At 33.9% G+C, this 27990-nt stretch overlaps 2 protein-coding genes across 3 annotated transcripts; one reads left to right on the top strand and one right to left on the bottom strand.

Annotated features, from left to right (window-relative positions):
* Window positions 1–2375: 2375 nt before the first annotated feature.
* On the bottom strand, window positions 2376–11231 carry CycJ (Cyclin J). The gene is made up of 7 exons (XM_071592479.1): window positions 11195–11231; window positions 11063–11108; window positions 10727–10863; window positions 10464–10635; window positions 6306–6620; window positions 5361–5520; window positions 2376–3115 (listed from the first exon to the last, which is right to left on the bottom strand). The coding sequence occupies exons 3-7, from the start codon at window positions 10856–10858 to the stop codon at window positions 3001–3003; spliced, it is 894 nt and encodes a 297-aa protein (XP_071448580.1). The 5' UTR covers window positions 10859–10863; window positions 11063–11108; window positions 11195–11231; the 3' UTR covers window positions 2376–3000.
* A 52-nt stretch (window positions 11232–11283) lies between these two features.
* On the top strand, window positions 11284–27719 carry flr (actin-interacting protein 1 flr). 2 transcript variants are annotated; one of them, XM_071592400.1, is made up of 15 exons: window positions 11284–11396; window positions 11779–11900; window positions 12002–12092; window positions 12186–12333; window positions 12411–12591; window positions 14915–15070; window positions 15153–15281; window positions 15540–15644; window positions 17251–17353; window positions 19023–19237; window positions 21079–21198; window positions 21374–21532; window positions 24810–24960; window positions 25520–25675; window positions 27013–27719. In XM_071592400.1, the coding sequence occupies exons 1-14, from the start codon at window positions 11381–11383 to the stop codon at window positions 25627–25629; spliced, it is 1806 nt and encodes a 601-aa protein (XP_071448501.1). In that variant the 5' UTR covers window positions 11284–11380; the 3' UTR covers window positions 25630–25675; window positions 27013–27719. The 2 variants fall into 2 exon arrangements, with proteins under 2 accessions (XP_071448501.1, XP_071448502.1); XM_071592401.1 differs by lacking the exon at window positions 27013–27719 and having other exon boundaries at window positions 25520–25676.
* Window positions 27720–27990: the final 271 nt, after the last annotated feature.

Raw genomic sequence — 27990 nt, 5'->3', positions numbered from 1 at the left:
AGCTGGACAAACTGTATTAGAGTAAAGGGAGAGTACATTGAAAAATAAAAAAGTTTCACCAAGGTAAGTCATTTATTTCTATTCCATTCTGAGAACTGTTCTAATTACCCTCGTGCACCAAGAATATGTAGACCTCTCCTCCTGAACTAAAATACAAACTTAACACAAAAAGACAGTAGTTAAGAGCACCATCGAGGAAGATAATTGGTTGGTACTACTTAACTTTTGGGCAGCACAACAACTTAGAGAAGGAAAATCAGTTCCCTACATTTTTACAATTGTTATAAATATGATTATTTTTTGAATGATCTTTTCCTGATTTTACATTAACCTTATTCCTGGAATAACATTTCCTGGATTTACTTGTTTTAACGTTGAAGATTTTAATCAATTTGGAATATATAACCTAGGGTATCACTTGAGATCTCTTTTGAACCCCAAACCCATTCTCCCATTGCCCCTCTTAAAAATACGCCAAACTATGCCACAAAAATAATTTCTTGCTCAGATGAACCTTTTGAATTTAAAAAATATAAACTAATCAATACACCTACTAGTTTTGTATACCATCCAAGAGCTGCACCCAAAAGAATATAATTTCATGAACCCGTAAATACATGAGACCAGCCTACAGGTAGAAAGAAATATTTATCATTAATAGGGCATATTTGCAAATAAAATATTTCAATGAAGAGTGTATTTTTGTGCAGTGTTTTAATTCTACTTTATGAATATCTTTGTAACCGTGTTTTATGTCACATGTCTGACTGACAGAATATTATAACAAATAAATATAAAATAAAATGACAAAGTAGCAACCTTAATGGAAAAATAAAATAATCTATCACATCCAATTTTAAATGGAGCATGATTCTCCAAGCTGCAAGCAATACACAAGTCCTCAAAAATAACTATAAGCATTGAATAAATATGAAATATTTTTAAACCACATCCCTGTATATGTACTATTAAAAACAGAAAATACTGGAATTGGTACAATTTAATTGTCACTTCAAGAAACTGTATGAATGAATTTTGCACATGCAAAAAATTGGTAATTAACGCATAGCTTTGAGAACCCAAACTGTCAAATTAGATGGGGCTTAGGGCTTAACTTAGTAAATACAGAAGTGTGTAGTTCCAGGGCAAGACCTTTGAAAATTTGTCAGTGGTAATACTCATAGGGTGGCATTTCGAAACTGCAAAAAGTACTAAATTACACTTGAAATAATAGAGTACAAGAACTACTATAAAAAATTTAACTACTTTAATTCATATGAAACAGAAAAAAGCATATCCTAGTTTTTGAAAATCACTTAACAATCGGCTTGCTTCAGCGGAAGTTCTACTCTTCCCACACCATAGATCCACCACTGTCCTTACTCCTGGTTGTCGCCACACTCTTACAGGTACATGCTTTCAATGGTACACATTTCTGTGTACACTTAAAGATACATTTACCTGGTGACAGAGTTATATTCATCATAAATATCCTCACCAATTAGTAAGTGAAAATGAAAAACTATACCAATTTGGAGAAACGATCATTTCATTTTAACCTGCACCCTTCAACTCACAAGTCAAAATTATAGGTTAGAATTGTATTGAGTCCCACCAATCTGTACTAACCCCTACAGAGTAAGAAATTCACACATCCTGGGAAGAGTGGAACTCCTATCCCAAGGCCAGTTGTTGTTTCCCAGAATATCACAGAATTGGTTTAACTGAGAAGGTCCTGAAGCATCACCTAGATTACAAGGTTGAACCTGGGGCCTTTCCATTCCCACACACAAATGTGCTACCAATTTGACTACCACACCACCTCATTAAGGGTTGAACGAACAACAAAAAAGTAATTATACAAAAGGTTGGTTTCAAACAGTGAGGGTAGAGCTCAACCAGGACTAAGCATGGGAATGTGAAATCATTTACTCACTTGAGGATATTGGGGGCTTAGCTCCTTTTTATGCATTAACATTTAGCTTCCGATGAGTAAAGTTACAATGACCAGAAAGTCACACCACTTGGAGTTTAAGATTTTTGTATAGTTTTAGTAAAGAGGGGTTCCCCAAAGACATCACATAGGATTTGAACTTGGGGCCTTCCTCTTATCATCAGTCAAACCCTTGAGCCACTAGACTACTAATGCCTGTCCCATAAGGCCAACAAACCTTAAATAAATTAAGAAGTCTTCTTAAGCTGAGAACCTGATGATGTGTCAAGTTTTCATCATTCTCTGGGTCACTTTTATGTGAATGAGTAGCAATTACTATATTTAAAGAATATCAATAACAAACTCATGAAATTTTATTACAAATAAAAATGTAAAACAATCATAAAAAAATAGAATTACAACTTTTCTTTCTGCACTTAAATAAACAATACTTTTTTAATGAAAACATCATTAATACCATCTTTTTAATGATTTTCAGTAACATTAATAACCAGAGATTGAATCATGAAAAAATTGTGAGTTCCTTTGAAAATATTCAAACGCAGCACTTTAGACTACATATATGTAAAATAATAATATGCTTTGGATATTGCTAACCAAATTACCTCTTTTTTGTACTATTTGACCAGGTAGCTTTATACCAACAACATAATGCAAAATCCACTGAGAGTTCTTACATCTTAAACATTTCACAAACAAAAATGAAATGGATTCAGCAAATTTGCACCAAACCAACCCTAGTTCAATGAGGAAATACTTATCACAGCTTGTGAAACCATATGAAATACACGATTATTTCAGCAGACGTACTAAAAAAATAATATTCGTGATAATAATTAGGAATGGAAACAAATTCATAATACTCATACATTCAACAAATGCTCTAAGCAATGCTCATTGCAATTATTTTCATTTTAAAGAAATAATTTCTTTGAGATGAAAAATTTGTAAGCACAGCCACAACAATACGTTTAATATAAAAATAATAATCTCTTATAAAGAAAATCTTTAGCACCTGTGTTTTACAAACTGTTTTTGGGACTATATCAAGGATTCCTGCTTTTAACGGTATCAGGTGAGAGATCTGCACTATAGGATGAACCACCAGTGTAATAACCTTGATCTATCTTCATGGAATTTTCTTCCCTAGCATCACTTTCTCTGAAATGGCAAAAATTCAACAATGTTCATTGCAGTTTTCAGAAACGACAAAATTGGAAAGTTATTATCACATACAACAGATTACCTGTACTTCAACATAATGAAAAAAATGCATATTCCAAAGAAAGGGAGAAATGTGTATTTAATACTCTCTCTTATTAGTGATATCACCGCTTGGTGCAATGAGTGGCCCAGGCAACATCTCATGACATTACATCTTAAGTGTGCAATTGGGGGGCACATAAATTCAGTTCCTAACCTGTGTTTTAAGCACACCTGTGAAAGTGGTTTCTTATGCCACTCTTTAATATTATTCTGCATTGTAAATTACATTATTATTGCATGAAGACAATGCTTCTCATTTACAGACAGTCACTTATTTTTCAGTTGCTAGAACTAATGTGGAAAGGAGAAAATGATCTTCTTGCGTCCTTTTTAAGACTATGTTAAATAATATTTCCTTACGCAGTAAAGGGTTTTTTACACCATTGTAAAAGGAAGAAAATGAGGAAGGAGTGGAATAGTAAGATCGGTGTGGTGATTTACAGGGAAAGTGATTTTTTTTCCATTCATCAGACAAAATTTCAAAATAGTAATAAGCTCACATTTACACAGGGGTTTCCTGCATTGGTTTACAAGAAAATGAATCACTGGATTACCCCCAAGTGGTTTACGGAGAAGTTTTTCCCTTGCCAAGGACCAGCTCTGGGCTACCTTAACCACTTATATGTTAACTAGAAAGGGACTGAACAGGTTTGTGAAGAAATTAATCTAGACACCAGGAACCTACGTCAGAAGGATAATACACACACTCAAAAACATACAATGACTGTTGCTTTCTTAGACATTACAAAAAATGCAATACCAACACTGGGGACTATGATGTGGACAAAACACTAGATGGCCTCATGGCATTGTCAAAATGGAAAATGGTAGGGAATTGAGCCCTTAAGTCAAAGGAAAGAAACAAATAGAAAATAAAAGAGCAAGGCAAAATAATATGAACAAATTAAGGCAATACATAGGTAAGAAAAGGAGATACATATATTTTGACAAGATGGTCCTTTTCAGTGCTCTGAAGGATAAAAACCACTGCAACACAAGGTTAAAGTGAATCAGATTTAGGAAACTTGGGTTTCCTCAATCCAATTCACTTCAACCTTGAGGTCTGGATTAATTTCCATGCAAACCTATTCAGTCTTTTTCTATTTAACACATAAATGGTTAAGGTAGCCCAAAGCTGGCCCCTGGTGAGGGAAAAACTTCCCCGTAAACCACTTTGGGTAATCCAGTGTGACTGAGTGTGTATTTTAAAGTTCCCCAATACGGTCCTAGACAATAGGATTAATTTCCTTGTAAACAAATTCAGGTAACCTCTGTGTAAATGTCAACTTCTCTCAAATTTGTAACTGATCACTGACAAGGGACTAACTTTCCCTGTAAATCACCACACCAATCTTAATATTCCCCTCCCTCCATATTTTCTTCCTTTTACGGTGGTGTAAAAAACACTTCATAGCTTTAGGGAATATTATTTAAAATAAGTCAGACCTAATGTGAGCTAACTGTCAGTTCAATCATCAATGTGAAATAATATATTTTAAAAAAAGAATTAAGTCAAGTTCAAATAAAATACACTTCATTGCCCAGGTTAACCTGGTGGGTAACACTTTTGTTCTATTACATTGAGAATCATTGCATTCTGACAAAAGATCACACCATTTATTCCTGAACTTTATCTAAGGCAACCAAATTGATCAACAAGCTGGAGCCTATTCCTCAAAACTAAAAGTAAATTTACAAGTTGTATAAAAGCATTCACAAAACTAATTTTACATTTTCTAAATCAAATACTGTTAATTGCAGGGTTGACAGGTGTCAGAACAGACTGATCATTCTTAGAAGATTCCGTTTAATGGAACTACAAGGACTTGTAAATTCACTTTTAACTATGAGAAACAGGCTCCTGACAATGAGAAACTTCTAATCATCCAAATGATACTTGCAAACAACCCATATAAGAATCTATACTTTTTCAATCATTTCCTCTTACCAAAACTTGATCCTAAATTTAAATTATAAGAAATATTTTTAACTTTATCTCAAAATATAATAACTTTGTATGAAATTTTCATTCATAATAGCTACTTGACCTATAAATTGGGAAACACTTGGGAATATAAAGAGGTTTTCTAAATGTAATCTAAAAGGGGCAAGATGGCAATAAAAAATTACAGTAACCCACCTTACTAGCCATGCGAGACAAAGTGAGAACTCAGTCTCATCCATCCCTGTGATTTCGGGCAAAGGAGATGTCCACTGTGGTTCCAACATTAGCTGACTCCGTGCCAGACATACAATAGACGCAGCTATGACTGAAGGACGGAATTTTATATACGAAGTATCTGAAGGAAAAAAAATGCCAATAAAGAAACACTTTAACTAACCCATGCCAATATTACATATCATCTTGTGAATGTGGTCAGGGATTATTACAAAAATATAATGGTATACATTGTTTTTAAATATCATTGTGAAACAAGACTAACAAATGTTTATATTTTATACGTTGCTTTCTAAATTTTTTCATAGAAAGATCTGAGCTATATTCAAAATAAAAACTTCTGCTATTAGCCCACGAAAAAAAATTCAATTTCTCCCACCATGTATTGTACATATCCCAATTTTTTTAATACTGTCCATAGAAAAAAATTAAAAGGTAAAATAATGAATTGTATCAATTCAAAAATAAGGAATTTGCGTAGATGTATACACACAAATGAGTACAATTTTGATAAAATTGTCTGAACCCATTCCTTCTTGGCTTACAAAACCAATACTATTTGTTGCTAGGTGCCTTGGTGAATAAGCAATTATGCTTATGCTAATTACCTTTTGTGGCTTTAATGCACAAGTACATATTATTTTGTGGGTATGCATGCAAATGTCAATATTTTAAATTATTTTAGACAATTATAGAGTAAATGATATTTACAATCACGAAGGCATTTAAATGCCCAATTATAAAATTAATGATACATTTAACTTCATGACCACTGAAAAGACTAATTGAAAGTACTGCAACTGCATTTGTTGTGTGTTGCGCATTTGTTGTGTGAGCGAGCACAAACAGAGATAAATAAAATTATAATAATAAAAACAGTGGAATATTATGAATTTGACTAGACACCTTTCACTGTTATGTCCATCAATTCTTGAATGATCCCTGATGCATCCAACTTGAAAGTTTTCATTGAGCACATTATTTTTTCATTGATGACATCAATGTGGTTTGCACGACAACACTCTAAATCACTCGGCTGCACAGTGTAACCAGAAAATATTTCAATAAAATGTGCAGTTGTTGGAATGGCCAATTGCCACTTCAAAAATTTGAGAATTACTAGTTCCATAGTGATAAAATCAGTAGATTCTACATCACTATCCATTTCCTTCTTTAATCTTGAGATTTTAGGTATATTTGAATCCAATTCCTCAAATTTTGCTGTAAGAATAAGAAAAAATATATTATTAATCCTTCACACTTTTAACAATTCTAAGAGTGAGAGAATACAAGGTATCTACATTTAAACTCATAAATTTAACTGTGATTGAATTATTTCGTTACCAAGTATCATTGGTTTGCAAAGAAAACTATACATAGGCTCATTCACATGCATGCAACAAATTCACCGTAAAAAACCAGCTCCTGATTTCAACCCTGCTCAAGACTAATTAGATATTTCTTTCATGTTAAACTTATGCTTTTTCATCTAACTAAATTTTAAATACCAGCCCACCAGGCAAGTTACCATTTATATTGGAATAGGGGGCATTGCTATCAAGAAATCTCCTCAGCAGCAAGATCATGTAACTGTGAGACAGATGAAGTTGCCACGGAAATGTTGAAGGAATGATAGATGGTGAGAAAAAACAATTTGCATGTTTATGTCATAATGGAAGTTAAAGGATTATTTTAAACCTAAATAAAAGGTTTCATTATATTATTTTAAGTGAAAAACTTAACAAGTTGAGATCACTACCATAACAGGAGCGTAGCGGAAGCCAGGAAAGTTCGCTCAATTGTCACTTCGGTGTTAAATTGCCCAAAGAAATATATTTGCGGAGAAAGGGGGATTTCTAAGTATACTTGGGTCCATGGACTACCAATTATATAATAGTTAAGCCTACTGTTATGGAGGAGGCATATTTAATAAACCACAATCATTGTCATCATTACCTTCACATCAAAGCATTAAGTACCTAGTGAAAATGTAGTGTACCTGATGATGACGTTTGAGCATTGAAACCGGTTGTACGCAAATAAAGGACAGTGGAAAGATACTTTGTGTTCTTAATTTTATTAAAATGAATTTCCACAAGGTTGAGCCAGGAACAATTGAAAATGTAACGTCTATAGAGGAGCATGTACTAGGGTGATTAGAGGAATCATAACAGAGATCTTTCTTTTTAGCATACCTTGTAATTTCTCTTCATATGGTCAAGAACATGAAAGCTGAATCTATTTAACATGAATTATTCGATAATCTTTTCAAAAAGTATGTAATCAATATCTATGAATAGTTTCTTTCTCAGGATACTTTCCTGCCTTCTAATGTCTCTTCATTTGATCAAGTACATGACATCTGGATCTAATTAACATGGATTGATTCCTTAACATGATCCTTAATTTCCTTCCTGGTTCCGTAGATAACCAATTTATTTCAAAAGGAAGCAGGACTAGAGATATGATGCACAGCTGGCATGGTGATGGACTGCAAACAATTGCCTATCGGTATAAACCTTATACACATGTTCTTCAAAAGATCATAAACCTAAACCTCTCTTAACAAATCAAAAGTATTTGCTTCAGATACGCCCTACAGACATCTACTAACACCAATCCAAAATGCTGATCCAAACTCCCCAGAGGAAGAATACAAAATGGCACTGTAGAGCAAGAAACTGTGCATAAAGAATATCTGGTGTCCTAAAAACTGTTCGGTGCTGCCTCTATTCCAAGAGAGTTTTCCATTACTCCCCCAAAATTTGTTGCAAAGATAAAAATATCCTGTACCACACTGCAAAATCCAATGATAATTTACAATAAATAATTCTCAAGCATTGAAATTCCACAGTTAGAATGTGTGGTGCAGGTTGAGGAAGCTGAAGGAGATATTCGAGGTGAAGAGCTTAGATGAACTGTCATCAGACAATTAATTTTTTATTCCATAAAGGATGCTTGTTGAGCCAGTTTAGTGACAACCTAGACAAAATCTCTGCTAGCCAAGTGTCAAATTTCCATGAAGCTGTGAGTGAATTTGCATTATTGTTCTTCATGTAAGAGCAGGCTACCTATCTTAATATTTAATCAAAATGCCAAACAGTGCAATGTAGACAATAATCACCATTGAAAATGGAGGGTTACTTCATACAAAATGCTCATTTGACATCTCACAAACTTTGTTGGGTCAGTACAAACAAATCTTAAAAGTAAAAGTAGAGAAGAGAGTTCAGGCATGCCATCTTTTCCATGCTTTCTATGCCTTTCCTTCACAAATGCAATCCTTCCTCCCTTTCCTTCAAATGGAATGTTCAGAGAGCATCCCATCCAACACTGAAGTGCCTTTGGAGAGAAAAATAATCTTGGAAAAAGTGCAGCTCCTTTACTCTCTTCATGCTCACCTTATCAATACATGCTCCCAATTATTATACCCACAGCAGAGGGGGTGGGCAAAGATACTGGAGTTACAGGTTTCCAAGAATTCCATGGAAATATGTTTATCCTTAAACTGTTTCGATTATCATGTATTCCAAAATATTGGAAGACTAAAATAATGAGGTGGTCCTTCATCTCTTGTGAAAATACTACCATTTCTGAAGATCTTAACACAACCAACCACAGTAAGGAACCTAAAGGTCAATTTGATACACAAGGTTTAATCTAACCCCATACTAAACCATGGGCATTTAGCCACTTAGGCATTTGAAATTCACACATCAGGGTAGAGGGGCCAGTTCCATTCCTTGGGCTAGAATGTGGCTTGCAATGGTTTCTTAGAAAGATCTGTTACCAAAAAGAATTACACATCTTGGGTGTAGCTCAGGGTGTCCAGAGGCAATTACAGAATTGAAGCTGGGCCTCCAGTCAGTAGTCCCTCACTCTAAACACCGGATGACCACACCTCCCTGAAGATCTTCATCAGGTAAGCAAAATTATTTAATTGACATTTAAACTTCGAAATGCTAAGCAAGATGGCTACAATTGCTGTCACGACAAGATATTTATGGAAAACATTGCCATGCTAGTTAGTATTAGTAACTTCCAAAAATTTCCATACAATTTCTTTATTATTAAGTTCCCAAGAAGTTTATAATGACAGCATGGCTCAATCAGGCTTTAATTAAACCCCAAAGGATTATAAGTTGCATTATGATATAATAAAAATCTAAGGGTATTTGTAACATTGATGATTGGGTGTTAATAGAATTGAGTTTTTCATTATATAAGACAGCAGAGGTAGTCATATGGTTGGTGCCAGAATCTGGCAAATGCGCACATCACAGAGGTCAGCTCTACCCTCGGCTATTAACCAAACCTTAGATTAATGACTGTGATTTTGACTGCAAACTTTATGCCACAGAAGAAGGAAGACCTCTCCTTTTGACCTTCGGATACATTGATGGAAGCGTCCATCGATGCATCTAAAGAGACTTATTTCCAAGTTCATGTATTCCATTGGAAAAAATGAAAGTTTTACCAACAGGTCCCCATACTAAGATAGTGCCATGTTCCATTTCATTTTGCTATTCGGTTCACATGCTACTACATACAGCACATTGTTTTACCTACTACTAAAAAGGTAGCAAAAATTCACAATTTTAAGCCCAATGTTAGAGAAATAAAACAGTATCTGAAGTGCCACTTGCCTGGCAAGAAAGCAGGGTTCAAATGACGAGGACAATTTCTATAGCTGGGACTCGAACAAATACCTTTGGTCAATGCAGAGAATTAACAACTATAGCATTCCTATGCCATGCCATTCTTTCTGCGCTGAAAATTACATGCTTCGGGTTCATTATTCAAGAAAATAAGATAAATACACGAATAACATTAAGGAATAGCGTACAATTTAAACGCCAGTTTACCGTACCACGAATAGTAGTATGATATAAAGATGCCTTGAGAGATATCAAGTGATAAAAAAATAGCTTTAGGGGTTAGTAAACAAAATCAGTTCTTGCAAGTCGAAAAATAACATATAACCCGTGCTATGATAAACCAACAAGTAGGCAAAGACAAAGCCCAGGAAGAAAGCAAACTACTGCATACAAGCTATATGCAAACCTGCTAACAGTAAGCAAACAATGCCCAACAATTTAAGCTTCGAAGGTGCAATATCATGATTATCCATGAAAATATCGAGGACGTACACAGCTAAATGAAACGTCGTGTTTTGTAAGTTCAGCTGTTCAGACACTTTTTGAATCCATGATAACAACAGTGGCCTCTCTCGGATCTGAAAAAGTAAAGTTTTTCTTATAACACTACAATGTTTCATTCTTAATTGTCGACCTTAAGGATGTCACACCATAATGAAATCAATTTACTTGAGGAGACCGATAAAAAAATTTCTTCCGCCGTCCTTCTTTATTAATTAAAGTCTTGATTACGTCTAAAGAAAACTCGTCACGGCAGCGTTCATCCAAGCTCCAATTACGATAATAGTCTCGACTTGCCATTAAACCTATATGAGAGTAATACAATTCTCGTTAACGATAATAATCTTATGAGACAAATGTATACATTGAATAGATGGCATACATAAATCGTTTTTCAAGCTTGTAACCAATCGGACTCACTCTTCTAGAAAGTAGATTTTATGGGTAGAATATAGTGCTTTGAACGATAACACAATTTTTGACAATTACATATTTATTACCTACCCTTTTTAGATAGCGAAAGTTTTTCTCATTTAACAGCTTTCTGAACCTATTTTAGAAGAAACAGTTAATTTTTTCAATTTACAAGATTATACTTCATACATATTAATTATTTGAAAAAAATCTAAAACTAACCTAAGATATAATTCTACACAAATCAAAAGTTAACGCGGCTCTTGGCTGGTACCTCCATCTATTGGAGGTGAAATTCTATTCGGAGTTCCAAATAAGGGAAGGAGACCTTGCGTGTCAAATAGGCAGTGGGCGTCGAGATCTGTCGGGATAAGTAGGGTGTCAGCCGGCTAAGTGTGTTCTTCAGATATGTCTTATAAAAACAGTGAGTGTCGTCAAAACATCGTCTTTAAACTAATTATAATGTGTCCATGTTTATATGTATACGATATGCTTTGCAGAATATCTTATTATGCTGATCAAAGAAGGTTATGACTTCTCTCATGCATAGAGTAACTCCGTTTAATAGAATAATCGTATTTCAGAAAAAGCAAAGCGTTCTACTTTCTCTTTTATAATCCGAGGTTTAGTAACTGCCGGTTATAATCTATGTAGCGAAACAGATGTAGTATAACCTGATTATGGTATGAATCACCCCGTCGGCCTCGAAAGATTTGATAGGCACTATTTCCTCTGAGTAGTTATAGTGAAAATTTCTTTCGTTGCCTGAAGTCATTCTTATATAAATTTTTTGTTTAACAATCTAGCGTACATTTTTGCTACCTTGCCAAGAACACACCGGGGACAACCTATAGTTTTGGGCGGGGATCCTAAAGGAAAAAATTTTCTCTACACAAACGGAAACAGTGTCATCATCCGGAACATTGAGGTTAGTAAATTCGGAATTATGAACGGTTGATATCGCATAATTCATCGATAATTAGATTTTAAAGTACAAAGCACATGAATCATTTCTTGGAATTGTTTTAGAATCCTGCAATATCTGACATATACACAGAACACTCCTGTGCTGTCAATGTCGCTAAGTACTCTCCAAGTGGATTCTATATAGCGTCGGGAGGTAAGACAACTGCTATTTTTTCTAATGTAGCATATCTGCTTCAATGGAGTCACTTCATCATCACCAATCATTTTAAACCTCATTTCCCTTTAGATCAATCCGGAAAAGTACGAATATGGGATACAGTCAATCAGGAGCACTTGATGAAAAATGAATTCCAACCAATCGGGGGCCCAATCAAAGATATATCATGGTCTCCTGATAGTCAAAGAATGGTAGTTGTTGGTGAGGGGAGAGAGAGGTGAGTCATTATCCAGAAATTTATGTTGTACTTCTGTTATTGTAATCTTTTAAATGTAATTAACTCTATTTTTTTAGGTTTGGGCATGTATTCATGTCTGACACGGGTACATCGGTGGGGGAAATATCTGGTCAATCCAAGCCTATCAATTCATGTGATTTTAGACCAGCAAGGCCATTCAGGATTATCACTGGCAGTGAAGATAATACAATTGGAATTTTTGAAGGACCACCATTCAAGTTCAAAAAGACCAAACAGGTTATTATATTTTCATGTTTTTCTATCCTATCTTTGCTGCCATATGTCCCTAATTCGATATTTCGCCTGAATGAAGATGTTTATCAATCTATGTGGACATTACATTGTCACATGTAACATTTGACCACTGAATTGAATATGTATTAATGAAACCTCTAATCTTCTAAAAAACCTTCCAATGTGGTAGAAGTTACTTGTTAATTATTAATTTTATGGTAGCACACAGAAAAAATTAAGTCAAGGATCAATCATTCCAGAAGAGGGGAAATTTAATACATGAACTAACCTTTTTGTTTGTGTGCTTCAATGTGTTTTTAATCACTGTGTATTCAATTAGAATTGAATTCTTTAAAGGTTCAATTTGGTTTTCAAAAATTACTTAATTTCCTGAAATATAATTGTCTCTAAATTTGGTCATTCCTTGTTCCCATGTGTTTCAATGAGGCCTATAAATAATGGAGTTAATCACATTAAAACATTTAGTCGTAAAAATTGAAAACTATACATTTTGACCATTTAGCCATTGCCGGAGAAACAAATATCTGCAAGACATGGAATGCATACATTAATCTCGGATAAATAACTCAGCCACAGTAATTGAAAATTGAAACCTTGATAAAATATTACAAGAAATCCACAGTTAATCCTTGGAAGGTGTTTTTTTAAACCTCTACCAAGTACTACTTCTATTCATGCATTTTTGAAAGGTCTAGACATACCTTGCTTTTCCAGAACTGTGATTATCATAACTGAAATAAATGAAAAAGAAAAACTTTGTTCCAATCCACCACTTTATTTCAGGTACAACTAGTAGTGGATTGGAACAAAGTTTTTTTTTTCATTTATTAAAATGAACTTCCACAAAGTTGAGGCTGAAACTATTGAGATAATCATAACTGAAGTCTAATACTTCATGGTATGCAATAAATTTGTACATGGCATATATGTATAATAGTTTTCATGGAACTCCAACATAATAAATGTTGAATGAGTCCACTCAGAAAATGCTATTCACTCTTAAAGAGTTATTTTGGTATTAATAATACATATTTTTTACTACTTTCAATATTTATACTTTTGTATAATATGGTGTGTAACCATGTATAAATGTAATGTCACCTGTGAAAAAATTTCCATCCATTAGAAAACAAGAGGGAAGCTGGTGAATTTCTTTAGAGTGAATCAAAGTTGTTGAACATTGGAGAGTGATCGGGTGTATATTTGCATGGAGAGCTCCCTTGATCGGGTGTATATTTGAATGGAGAGCTCCCTTGTAAGAAAGAGATGGAAGAGTAACTGCTCCTCATCAGTTAAATTTGTGTGAAGCTCTTTTGTAGGCACCATCTGTTATCATAATCACATAGTTCTTTGTGCATACTTTTCCTGTTATAGAAAGAAATTATTACTTTTACACCTGCGAAAATACCAGCAATAATGGTCTCTTAGAACGTTGAATTCTAAGATAAGAATATTACTAGGAGAATTCAAGGTTTTACTGTTTTGCACCCTGGAATATCCAGTATAGTACAAGTACTGAGTAATATATCAGTCAAAAAGTTTTTGAAATATTGGCTTTCCACAGAACTTCCAGCAAAATAAGAATGCTCCGATTTATGCACTCTGCAAGTTTGCTTTGTCCATGCCTTTGCATTGAACAAGGCTGCAATAGATGTAGGCAGAATGCATGGCTATACAAGTTCAAAGAATTTTTGGTCCCAATCCATCTTTAAGATTGCAAATGATATCTGAATTTAGGGGTAGATGGGAAAGAGGAGGAAAAAGATTAGCATGTTTGAAACATTAAAAGGAGCCAGAGGGCAATTAGAGTTTAAGAATGGTTTATTGTAGTGTATCCATTTACGGTATTTTGTGCCATGCAATGTTGTTGGGCTTATTAAAGTGGTTAGTTCTTTGGTCCAGCAAATATTTATCTTGGCTGGTACTGACTGACAAAGATTTATCCTAATTGTCATTAATTATCCAAATTTGCTTGCATTCACTCAATGTCCAAAAAATCGCTAAAAAACCTGTGCTTATTCATTCTCCACAAAATCAGTTTTCAAAGCAGTTGATTCAATCAACATTCAAAATGAGTATCAAAATGTTGTCAAATTTATGGCTATAGGTTGGAGCCCATATCTTTGGAGTACGGAAATGCTGTGAAGCTTTTCTTGAAATATGGTATAGATTAGTTACTCTTTTTTTTTAGAAGCTGAAGGTTTCCAGTAGTGGATAAGTTTAATAATTTTTTTACTGCTTGATGAACTTCAAACTACTGCAATTCAATCTGACAAGAATTTTTTATCTTTTGATTCTGTCGTAGGAGCATACTCGCTTTGTCCAAGCAGTTCGCTATTCTCCCGCTGGCAATCTGTTTGCATCTGCTGGATTTGATGGTAAGGTTTTCATGTATGCTGGAGACACTGCCGACTTGATTGGTGAAATAGGTTCCCCTGCTCATAAGGGAGGAGTGTATGCAGTAAGTAATTTTCATTTGAGATTCTTAAAAGTTATTTAAAATAATTAACAGTGAATATTTGAAAAAATATTGTTTTTTGCAGGTCGGGTGGAAACCAGATGGAACTCAGCTTCTTACTGCTTCTGGTGATAAAACATGTAGGTTGTGGGATGTTGAAACTAAGTCATTGATCTCCGAATTCATGATGGGAGGTCAAGTCGAAGATCAACAGGTAAGGAATGATTTAGGTAGAAAATGAACATCAATAGTGTCTATGTTGGGGAGTAATTTTCCATAAAATTCCAGGACCACAACTAATATTTTGTTTGTAAATATTGACAATAATAGGAGACCTGTGAAATTCTTGTGTTCCAGTCTCAAAATTCCATAGCTTAGAAAGGCTAATGTTAACGAACGAAGATATATTCATGGGTTTGAGAACTATTCACTTTTTTATTTTCCCTAACCCTGACAATATATTAATTTACAGGTTTCTTGCCTATGGCAAGGTCAGCATCTTCTTAGTCTTTCACTCAGTGGCTTCATTAATTACTTGGATGTGAACAACCCTGCTAAACCTATTAGAATTATTAAGGTAAGTGCAATAGATAATTAGAATTATTTAGGTAAGTGCAATGAATACTTATATTTTGCCAATTTAAAATTATTATGAAAATGGGACTGCATTTTAAAGATATATATATATATACTTGGCATTATTCTTTTTAGTAAAAGTGTGCTCAGGTATTTCAAATTAACATAGTTAAGTGTTGTTCACTTAAATAATATCAATCAAGGAAATGCTGTATTAGCTTGCAATGTACAGCTATGTATCAAATTGTAAATTAGTAGAGAAATGTGCTGAGATCCACGAAGAAAATACATAATTGATTTATTATGGATCAAATAATTTTTAGCAGTTATTCTTTATCACTGGTTAAACTTCACTTAACTCCTGATTAAGGCAGCATAAAATATAAAAACCTAAGTCATGGTAATTAAACAGTATTAAGTGAAGCTTAAATAAAATCAATGAGAGGAAACAATCTTTGTTGAGATCAGACATGAGTGATTAGATGCAGTGAAAACAGGGGAGAAGATAAAATATAAAAGGTGTAATGCTGGGGTGCTCATTATTGCCATTGAAATTTTTCTCTCCTGAGAAGGCAATTAACAAGTTTAAAGAAAATATGACGGATGGTGTATGCATTTATGGAGAGTGAATAAGTATGCTGTGACTTTTGAATGACCAAACTGTGTTGGAAGAAAAGGAAGAAGACTTCAGAATGATTTCAGCAATTATGGAGAAGGGAAAAATAAAAACTCAAGATAAAATGGTTAAAAACCAAGGTAATAGTCTGCAGTTGACGAAGGGCAAAAAATATCTAATGTTAGGAAAAAACACAATGGAACAAGGGCTGTGAAAGTGTTTTTCTATCTAAGCAGCAGGATCTTAAATGATGGAAGAAGCAAGAGGGATATAATAAGCAGAATAGGAATGGTGAAGGTAAATTTATATAAGAAGTGGTGCCTTCTTATGGCAAAGAGAACTTTTCACCGACATTAGTAATTGGAGTTTCTTGTGGAGTCTACTTTTCTCTGGATATGAGACTTGGCCCGTAGCAGAGAAAAGAAGGATGGGAGTGATGGAGATGTGGTGGTGTGGAAGATTGCTGAAAATAGCATAAGTGACAATTGAAGAATTACTTTGCAGCATGGGTAAAGAGAGAAGCCGATTGATGATGCTGAAGAAAATGAGAGGAATATTGATTGAAGATATCTTGAGTTGGAATAGTTTACTGGAGGTATTGCATAATTGAATGAAACATGAACAGGAAGAATTATAGAGAGAGCCTAGGATAAACTACATGATACAGGCAGTGGAAAATGTTGTTGCAAGGAGCTATGAGGGAATACAGATTGAAAGGGGACAGGATAGTTTGTAGAGTTGCTACAAATTAATTCACCAATCAACCGATACCGGTGATAATGGGGAAGAATTGAAAGGAAAAAAGTATTTTTATTTTTCTTAGCAATTGAGATTTTTAATAAAGAGAATTCTGTAGCCATGGGTTCCATGATGTAGCTTCAGGCATGGATTTCTTCATGTAAGAATTCCAGGGAAAGATATATCAAATAACATTTTGATCAAATGTAAGGGTCCTATAATCAATGGCTAAATCATGTATTTTTTATTTCAGGGCCACAATAAACCCATTACAGTATTAACTCTCAGTCCCGATAGAAAAACAATATACACTGGCTCTCATGATGGTTTCATTACCACTTGGAACTCTGCTACAGGTAATAAATATTAAAGTAATTTAAATAAATGGCTGTTTGATAATTTAAATCACATCGTAATCGCAAAGTCAGTGTAGTAGATTACTAATGCAGTGAATCAGTCACCTTTGTTTGCTTGATTTTCCCTAGTGCTTCTTCTGTTTATTCCTATGTTTTCTGTGCTTCTTTCACTTTCTTATTTTTATGCATCCCTTTCATTTCCATTCTCTCTTCCTTCCTTCGCCATTGGATTGACCTGGTGACCTCGGCTGATTTCTCATTTGACCACAAAGTTGCTTCCTCATGAGATTTCCATGGAATATTATGCAAAGTACATAATCAAGCAGTAGTAAAAATGTGGAAAATTGCTAAATTGACACCACGTGCATCTCAAATGGAGTGCCCGTGGCAATGTTGAGCTAAATCTGTCAATCTTGCCCCTATCTCCTAGCAGTCTAAGCTGTCTGATTGGATCAGAGCGCACATGAAGGGCCATGCATAAAGATATTTGAAAATGATAATACTTGTGGGCAGGTATGCTAGATTATCACTACTGTTCTAGCCCCACAAACAATCTATTAGTTGCATGCTCTAAAATCGATACTCTTTTTCCCTATTTTGTATTCTGTGTTCAGCTATTCAATGTTGGCCCGACCTTTCAGATATAAATAATTTGTATGACATTTACTCCAAAAATCTCTGCTGCCATGTCATTTTACTTTACACAAATGTAACATCTTTTCTTCTACTTTGTCTCCAAGCATACTCTAGGTTTTCTAAGCACTTGTCAACTTGGCATTTCCAAAACTCAGTTTTAACAGTTGCTACTCTTCTCTTTGCCGTCATTTCCCTATTGTTAAATTGGGAAATAAATCAGGATTTTGTGTGTTAACTGAAGGTATGACACCCCATTGTGGACGTTTTTGCCAGGATTTTATTCTGGTTCCACTCATCTTAATTTTATTGATGCATAGGAAAAATAGTTTGAAATGGTCTCCTTTTGCTTTCTTCATTAATTTTTAATGTACATTTGCTACCACTTCACTGTGGTACAGGTGCATTTATTGACAAGTTTTCATATGCTACCAACCCTTGTATATGGCGCATATGGCCATTCTAGGAGCAATCATCATCACTGAGGAAAAGGAATGAGTTCTAATTGAAGGCTTTTCAAATGTTAGCTTGAAGAAGAATGGGAATCTTATATATGCATAAAGATGAAGCTTTGTTAATGGGGAAGAGGAGATATTCAAAGAAGGTGGAAAATGAAGATTGAGGAGATATCAAGAGGTAGTTTAAAGTCAAGGACAATGATAGAAACCTGTATCTTGGGCAACTGGGGGAGAGAAAGGAATGGATATATAGGTTTTAGATGATATGAAAGGGGTGGAAAATTATTTTTACTGAAAGTTTTTTTTCTTGTGAGGATGTGAAATAATCTTCAATTGAAATAATTTTCAATTGATAGAAATATTAATTTCCCTCCTTCTACTTGTCTTACAAATGGCGTTTTGAGTTTTGTTTGACTAAGCTTAATTTAAGGCAAAAATGTGCGATGTGAGATAATAAATAATGAGCAAAATTGTACCTTTCTGATTAAAACGTTTGCTCATGTTTGTATGGGTTTAAATAATTAGGTTTATTATATTTCCATTTATGTTGGGTGTGTAATTATATTTAATTATTGCAGGAGAAAATGAGAGAGTTTCTGGTGATGGTCATGGAAACCAGATAAATGGAATGAGAGCCGTTGGAGATTCAGTATTCACATGTGGGATAGACGATGCTGTTCGTGAATTTAGTGCTGAACAGCAGTCATATTTGAGAACTGATATCAAGTTAGCATCTCAACCAAGGGGAATGGATGTCAAGGGTGATCTGATAGTTACAGCTTCAGTCACTGAGGTAAGGTCATGAATGAGGTGATTGCATTCATTCATCTTCCATAAACCTTTGTACCTATATCTGTTGAATCTTTCTCATCAGTCAAGGCTTTAGTTTCAGCATGCAAAAGGAAATCTGAATTTAAAGTTATTGGACAACTTAATTCTCTATGGACAGTGTTAGTGATTTACATGGCACCATTGAGTGCTTAATGTTATATTTCAAAACCAAGAAAACTTACAAAAATATTAGTAGTCATAAATGTTGACCCTTCATTGAATGAAATTTTTGTTGGGTTACATTGCAGCAACATTTTTTGGCTGGGCTAGTTTGTCTTCATGTCCCTTTCAATTGAGGGAATTCTCCTATGCATGTAACATAGGAATAGGGGTTTCAAATATTTGTCCTTATGCTTGGCTCTGTTGGCTTTTCGTCAAAAAAAATTTGGGTTTCAAGAGAGTAAAATGTAAAACTGGGGTGCCATGAATGAGTTTATTTAGATACTGTTAATAATGAGTAAATATTGTGTAATTATCATATTTAAATGTGAAACTTTCAAAATATACTTTAGATGATTTCAGCTAAGGTAAACTTTAAAATCTTTTTCTACGATCATAATGTCTCTCATGTCACTGACCTTCATAAATTTTATTGCAATTACTTTATTGGCATATATTTTCATGAATATAGACTAATCTCATTAAATTTTAAAATTGATTGGGAAAAAATTCATTTATCATGCAGAAGAATATCTAATGGATGGAAGGATTGTATATCTGTAAATTAGGGATAGGGAAAATTGAGGCATGCTATTAATCAGAGAATTACTTCTTGAGCAGAAATTATTTTTAATGCAGCTATAAAATAGTTGTCACTGCAGTAGGTAATTATATTTTTATGGTTTTAAAATGTTGATTTTCGTAACAAATTTTCAGGAATGTCATTTCTAGACTTGTAAGAGGGCATGTATTAGTGAATGGCATATTTGACGTATATATTGGAGGAAAATGGGTTCGGTCATTAGGATCTTGCAGAAGGAATTGAATTAACCGTTTAAGAATTAGTAGAGAGGAGAAGTTTGACAAAAAGTATGTTAGGTAAAGACATAAAAGAAAAACTACTAGGCATTAATATGTAGCATAATCTTAACCCGAGGTTATAATCAAAAGGATGATCAGATATTAAATGGCTTTGCAATGAGAGAATAGAGAAGAATGAAGTAAATAAGTTGATAAGATAGGAAGACAAACTTGAATTTTAAATATGGTGGGAGATTAGATGTATTTGCTCGAGGAAATCCAAGGAAAACGGAAAAATTATTAAATGCTGTTGCTATCAAAAAAAGGTAGTGAGGTGGTTCAGTGGGCAGAGTAGTGGGGCCTAGATTCAATTTTGGAAAAACATCATTTTCAGGTTTAACTTTGTGTTATTCCTTCATGATGAGGGTAAGGAAAGAAACTTTGCACTTTCTCATAAAGATTTAATATTTCATGACCATGGTTTCGATGCTGCACATCATCATCAGGTGGTGATGAGTAGCGTCGAAACCATGGGCGTGAAATATTAAATCTCCATGTGAAAGTGCAAAGTTTCTTTCTTTACCCTCACCAACTTTGGATGTTGCCTCTGGGCACCCTGACCTTCATCCAAGCTATATAATTTTCCAGGTGCCACATGGGAAACCATAGGTGGCGCAGGGATGGGAACTAGCTTCCCTACTCTGATGTATGAATTTTCACATGCAATTGGAATTAGTACTGGGTGATCTCTACCCTCACCTTTAAAATTGACCTCCCGATTGACCACTGTGGTTGGTTTGTTACTGTCAGAGAATATTTAATTTGAAAATTTTCTGACCATAGATTGCCACGTTGCAAGATGGAAGAAAGGCATCTAGTTTTCCTGTAGATTTTGAACCATCTTGTGTGTCCATGAACCCAGAGCATCCAGATGTAGCTGTAGGTGGAACAGGAGATAATAAGGTAAGAATATAATAATTGTGACAAGTTGTTGCACTTGTTATAATTCTTTATCCATTTCATGTAACATGATTTTTCCTGATTTAAAAATGCAGTAAACGTCAAGTCATTGAGTTTGAAAGTCTCCATTAGAAGAAAACAGCATGTCCAATTTTTTAATTATTACTCTTTGTTTTAGGTCCACATCTACTGTTTAGTTGGCACAAGTTTAAGTCCAAAGACAGAGTTGGAGCACTTGGGACCAGTAACTGACTGTGCATATTCACCTGATGGAGCATATCTTGTTGCTTGTGATGCTAACAGAAAAGTGATCCTCTACAAAGTTCCTGAATATCAGGTTAGAAAGGCATCTTGTTTGTAAATGTATGAATTGCTCAAATTAAAGCAAGAAGCTGGCGATTTTGGATTTGAAATATTCAATGGAGATATTGTATATGTAGTGAACTTAGCCTTATTAAGATCAAATGTTAAAAAAGCCCCTAAATATTGGGTTTTAAATTAACAAAACACTTGAGATTTGTTTATATTTATGTTAAATTAACTGATGAATTTCATGTGGGTCTCACTGTTAACTAACCTATTCACTCAGCATCAAATGAATGTAGTATAACTTGTGCCTGTCATATATTCTATCAATGATCCCGTCTTAGTTGCATTAAATTGTTGGATTTCACTTCTATCCTCTAACAATTTGGACCTGAAGAAAGAAGTGAGTATTTATAATGTTGTTGATTTCAATGTAATTTTTGTACTGCCTTGAAAATACTGTTTATGCATTGCATGACAGCGGCTTTTTGTAGTTTGTTATATAATGGACAGTTGTGCCATAATATAATACCTTAGCTTTTCAACCTGATGAGAATTAACAACAGGGGTAATACATGTCATCAGAAGCCGGCATATGGAAAGTATAGGCAATGGAAAAGTTTTTATTAGCGTGCCATTAATATGGTATACATTTTGATGCATAGATGATTATAAGAACCATGGTTAAGAAATTTCATAGACTTGTATAAATGTATCCAGGTATATACTGTAGATATTCAATTGTTCCCGGCTCAACTTTGTGGAAATTCATTTCAATTAAATTGATGACGCTTGAGCGTTGAAACCGGTTGTACGTGAATAAAGGACAGTGGAAAGATACATCGTATTTTTCATTTAATATACTGTAGATGCATTTTAGGTACATAAAACCGCGTCCATATCTTCCTGCCCATAAGACTGCGTTAAAGCTTCATTAAAAACCAAGAAAATATTGCTATAATAGTTTTCCCTTTCATAACAGCAAATAATCGGTGCATGGCTAATTCAGTCGTTTTCGTTCCGAACGGGGCTTAATTTGTGATACGGAAGAAGGCTGTTAAACCTCGACATTCATTGAAGAATCAATCATTAAAATAAAGCTGAGGAAATTCAACGTTCTCACATCCCGCCAGCCATTAGCCTACCTTAAATTTCTCATGCCTTTGTTGTTTTATTCAGAATTTGGAAAGCTTTGTAGTTGAAGGGACGCGGCGTATTTTTTCTGGGGGGGGGGGAAAGAGCCCTGGCACAGGTTATTTTTAGTTACAAAGTGGGTTTAGGATAGCCAGGAATGCATGTGACTGAGATAGGACAAGAAAATAAATCGCATGAAGCTGATGTCTTAGAAAGAATATCTCCCACAGTTCGAAATGTTCAATAATATTCCATGAATTCAGTGGTGAGATCCATTGAGTATAGAGTCAAACTACGTTTACTTTTTCATAACCTCTGGAAACTCAGTGAAATATTTTTCTCAAGCGCTTTTGAATTCATCTGTGATGTTAACGAAACAGTAACGAATTATTGTCCAACCTTGTGGTGAATATCGTTAACTATTTATTTACCGCGGTCATGCCTTCGCTTTTCTTTCACTCTCCATTCCGCTGATATTCTCGGGACAAGCATGAACATGTACTACTACTTGGCCATAAATGTTCAATGGCTGCACTAGTGTGCCATGCATGGCATACTTTCTGCTGTAATAGAAATTGACCGTAATAGGAAAGTAGATCACGCGTTGTCCGTCTAGTGTTATCGGCAGCCCATTGGCGGGAGCATGATTTTTGTAGAAGCGCGCGTTACTCAACCAATTCATCACCAGCCCTGAAGAAATCGTCAATTCGCTAATGTTTTTTAGAAAATAATTTCCTATTCGCTGATGAATCCTTTCAAATGTATAAATGTATCGGAGTAAAACAAATAGTGCTACTGAGATTGAATTCCCCGTTTATGTGATATTATTTGTAACTATGATTTGAAAGACGACATAACCTTCATTAGTTATCACCGCTGATTTCAAGGTCATTGACTCTCATCTAGATAATTAATGCGATTTTCTCCCAAATCATGTGATATTGCACAACATTACGTTGGCTGTTTGTGAGATTCATTTTTGCCTCTTGAATGTTTTCACTTTCTTACTGGTTAACTTCTAAAACTAGCTTACAAAAAAAGTTTTACTCAGTGGAGAAATAGTACCTAGAGCACTACCAAGATACAGGGAAATTTCCTGATTTTGGCTGAAGGTGTTGCAGACAATTTTTCATGAAACTAGACACTAGGTAAATTGGAAACGAATGACATTTTTCATAAATCTCAGTTGCTCTATCGTCAAATGTTGGCGAAGTATACCTTGTACATGTGTAAAATAGGAGTAACATTCAAGTAGGGAAGCAATTTTTTTCATCTAATGATGTTGATGATAGTGGTGGTATGTCAGCTGCATGCTAAGGAAAACTTTATATTATCATAATAGGTGTTATTTTGCTAACTTGCATTGTGTTGTAATAGAATGTCTTTATTCATATTTCTAATGGCAGATTTTGTATGAAAGCATGGGATATGTGAATTTCCCCTCATGTTGCATGTATACAGATGTAAGAAATTAATTATTATTTTTCAAGTATTTATAACCTCAAAATATTCAACAAGTATTAGCAATGTCTTATGGTTTTAGCAGCAGTCATTTTTAAATTGCTGGAGGAAACATTTTCTATTTCTTTATGTCGAGTGATATACAAGAATTATGTTAATTTTAGTCATAAATGTGAGTAATGTTAATGTTTGTAAAATGTAATAGCATTTTAAAATTTCAATTTTTTCATGAACTGGTTTCAATTGGTACAGAAAATTATATTACTGTTTGGGAGCCTTCCTCCTGAATATATTTACATACTTAAGTTTAAAAGGTTAGCATGTTTCATCCTTTTTGAAATGTCATTTCACAATTCAAGTCAATAATGAATGACATTAGCTTGATATTTTAATCAGAGAAATTCACTTATGCCAAGCGATTCAATTGTTACATACTCCAATTGATGCCGTAAAGCTTACATCAATACTGCATTCATATACCCCAGAAGTGCTCTTTTTCTTTGCAGCTTTAATTTCGACGTTCCAATTATATTTACTATGAATGGAAAATTAATCTAATGAGTATTTGTTGCTGATAAGGTCAGGTGGTTTAATTTAAACTTCTTCTTCCAGAAATATTGATATAAATGATATTAATATTGTTTTGTACATCAAAAAGTTAATATTTGTGTGATAGCATTTGTCATGAAATGTATTAACTATTTTATTTTCAGCTTGCTCATAACAAAGAATGGGGCTTCCACAATGCTCGGGTCAACACTGTTGCTTGGTCTCCAAACTCTCTGCTTGTAGCTAGTGGAAGCTTAGATACAACTATTATTATATGGAGTGTCCAAAGCCCAGCTAAGCATGTGATAATCAAAAGTAAGTTTTTGCATAAGTGATATCTTATCAATCTGTTATTATATTTTATCATAAGTTCATAATGTAAGTATGAATACCAAAATCCATGTTAACTTAATAATTTGTACACATTATTATCAACATACCTTTTTAAAATTTTGCTATCAGGTTCTGCAATCTTATTTATAACCCTGTCTAGTTCCTGTTTGTGTAACATTTACTTTAATTTAACAAATTAAAGTAAATGTTACACAAACACAAATTTAAACAAGTACTTTACTACTTAATTTATTGTTAAAAAATGTGCATACATGATAGCAATTAATTAAACATATGTATTTGAGAAAATAAAATAATCAGTAGATTGTGTATAATTATTAGAATCATACTTAATGGTGTGGCTTCTTCATCTTGATTGTAATTAATTCACTCTCATAAGAATAAGTTTATTTTGGTCATCCATCTGCTTGTAGTAGGAGATAAACCTTTATTAATTCTATTTTTGATTTAAATGAATTGTTTAAATTCACAATGCCCATTAATTCTATTTTTGATTAAAATAAATTGTTTAAATTCACAGATGCCCATCCTCAAAGCCAAATCACTCGCCTTGCATGGTTAAGCAATGACATGATTGTCTCTGTTGGTCAAGACTGCAACACAAAGATATGGACAGTAAGTGATATCTAAGGTGATGCTTGAAAATCATCCTTAATGTCAAGACAATGATCATCAGGTAAGAACTTTTGTTTGAATGTGATCTAATCCAATGTGTGTATAATTATTATAAGCACTAGTGTACTGGTTGTGGTTGGTTCCTGATGGACCCAGGGACTAAGTTGTTCCACATTTCCAAGCCTTGCATAGCATGAAACTTGGTACTTTGAAACCACACATTGCGACGAACCATTTTTTTTTACCTTGCATATATCTTGCCTGCCTTCTTTCTATTCAATTTCTAAATCTTTTCCTCCCTCTGCCACACTTATTCAACATTACTCCCTATATCATTGGCATTACCATTTACTGCACCCAGCATGTACTTTTCCTCACCACTTGATATCATTTCCTGTTTACTTAAAATTTCTCCCAAAATCATTGTTTCCGCATCTCTTCTTAATTTGTTTTAATTCCTGTTCATTTCACTTTGTCCATCCCTCCCTGGATCCAAATCAAAGCCTCCAATCTGTGTGTATCCTCCTGCTTTAATGATAAAATTCCATAGCCATACTAAACTACAATTCTATTTATATGCTCAATGTCAAGGTATTCTCCAGATTTTTCTTTATATCTTTATTTAAGGTCCCTGTAATTAGCACTCTTTGCAAAACCTTCTTTGCCTAATACAATTCTACAGTTAATGTATTCACTGTTTTTCCCATATTTGTTGAAAACTTCTAAATAAATTTAGTGCTCTACCTGCTCTAGTTAATGCCCTCAATGTTTAACTGAGGATTTGAATTCATTCATAATTGTATACATTTTCCTATGATTGATTGTCATCCCATTTCTATCATACTAGTTCTTAAATGTGCTCAGAATAACTGCTATCCTGTTGATGCTTAACAACTAAGTTTGACCATCCATAAATAATCTGATTCAATCAATTCATCTACTTTCATTCCTGCTTCCAATCATTCCTATGCCTCTTACCATTTCTTCCTCCACGTTGAAAAGCATACATGATAATGGAAACAAAAGTTATGTCTGAAAGAAAGTAATTTCCAGCTGTGTTCATTGAGCTACTGGCAAGTGTTCTTGTGCTCCAGTTCAAAATTCAAATTTTAAAAAAACTTCCATTCAATGGCCCTTTGAAATGTCTACAGTAAACTTTGTAGGTATATCGTAATAAGAAGTGTTTAATTTCATGATATTGGATCATAAAAGCTTTGTTATTTATTAGCAATTGGAACTACATGTAATATTCTTTTGGAAGGCGGGGAATAATCTGAGATGGTGGACTTAACTCTTTTCAGCCGCATTTCATAATAGCTCCCAAAAAATGTTATCAGATTTTCTAATACTATTTAATCCTCAAATAACATTTTATTCAATGCCTCTCTTTATTTTCAGGAGCAAATGGTGGTGAACAATGACAGCGTAACAGTATTGATAACGCTAAGTGCAATGTGGGTGCTTTTATTATTGCTGTCAGCAGTACAATTTGGGGTGGATTTGTGGTTTTCATTTTAAGGTTATTAGAGAAGACATTATGTGTCTCATTTTTGAAATAAAATTATGCAACTCTCAAAAACAATGTGTTCATTCAGGGTTCAGTTAGAATTTCAATAAGTGAGGTTGAAAGTTGCATATGCATTTTGTTTTTACAGAGACTTTTCCTATTTTATTTATGCAGTGGAAAACATACGACACTTGATTGTTGTACTATATTTCTTTTTAAGCTTTTCATATCAGAAGCTGTAAGCCAAATGAAAATGTGGGTATTTAATTAATTTTTAGTTGTTTCAATAATTACAAATATTGTTTGTAAATAATTGATGCTTTTACCTCCAATTCTATTATTTTGTTTCAAAGAGACTATTGCCTGAAAGTAATTTAACGTAAGATATTTAAAGATGTTGTCAGGTTGGAAATCAATATTTTGAATCCCTCTATAAATAAGTAACTTGCTTGGTGTTGTTTATTGTGACATCAGCAGGGACATTTTTTCTAAAGAAAGTTTTGTAATTATTTCAGTATATTTATGTAATATAACATTTTTATATCTCTACTGAATGAATGTGTGTACTTTTTAATGATTTCAATTAAATAAGCATTGCAAGAGGTATTATTTGAGATTCATTCTATTTACCTGGTGGTAAATGCTCTCTGAAGAAGATCGTCATTCTGAACTATCCTTTTAGTGTGTTTAATTATGTTGATTTTTTTGTGAGATGGGATGAAAATTTATTTGTGAAATAAGCACTTAATTTAAATGCGTATGTATAAGTTTGATGCATCAATTGTTAAGATGTTAAATGCACCTCTCCCTGATCATTAAAATGAAGCAGTTTTAAAATATTGGTACATTTGATGAATATGACAAAATGT

Source organism: Hetaerina americana, unplaced genomic scaffold (assembly GCF_022747635.1).
Source record: "Hetaerina americana unplaced genomic scaffold, ioHetAmer1.1.p SCAF_5, whole genome shotgun sequence".
Classification (NCBI taxonomy): domain Eukaryota; kingdom Metazoa; phylum Arthropoda; class Insecta; order Odonata; family Calopterygidae; genus Hetaerina; species Hetaerina americana.
The sequence above is the reverse complement of the archived record's forward strand: the minus strand, read 5'-3'. Positions and strand labels throughout refer to the sequence as shown.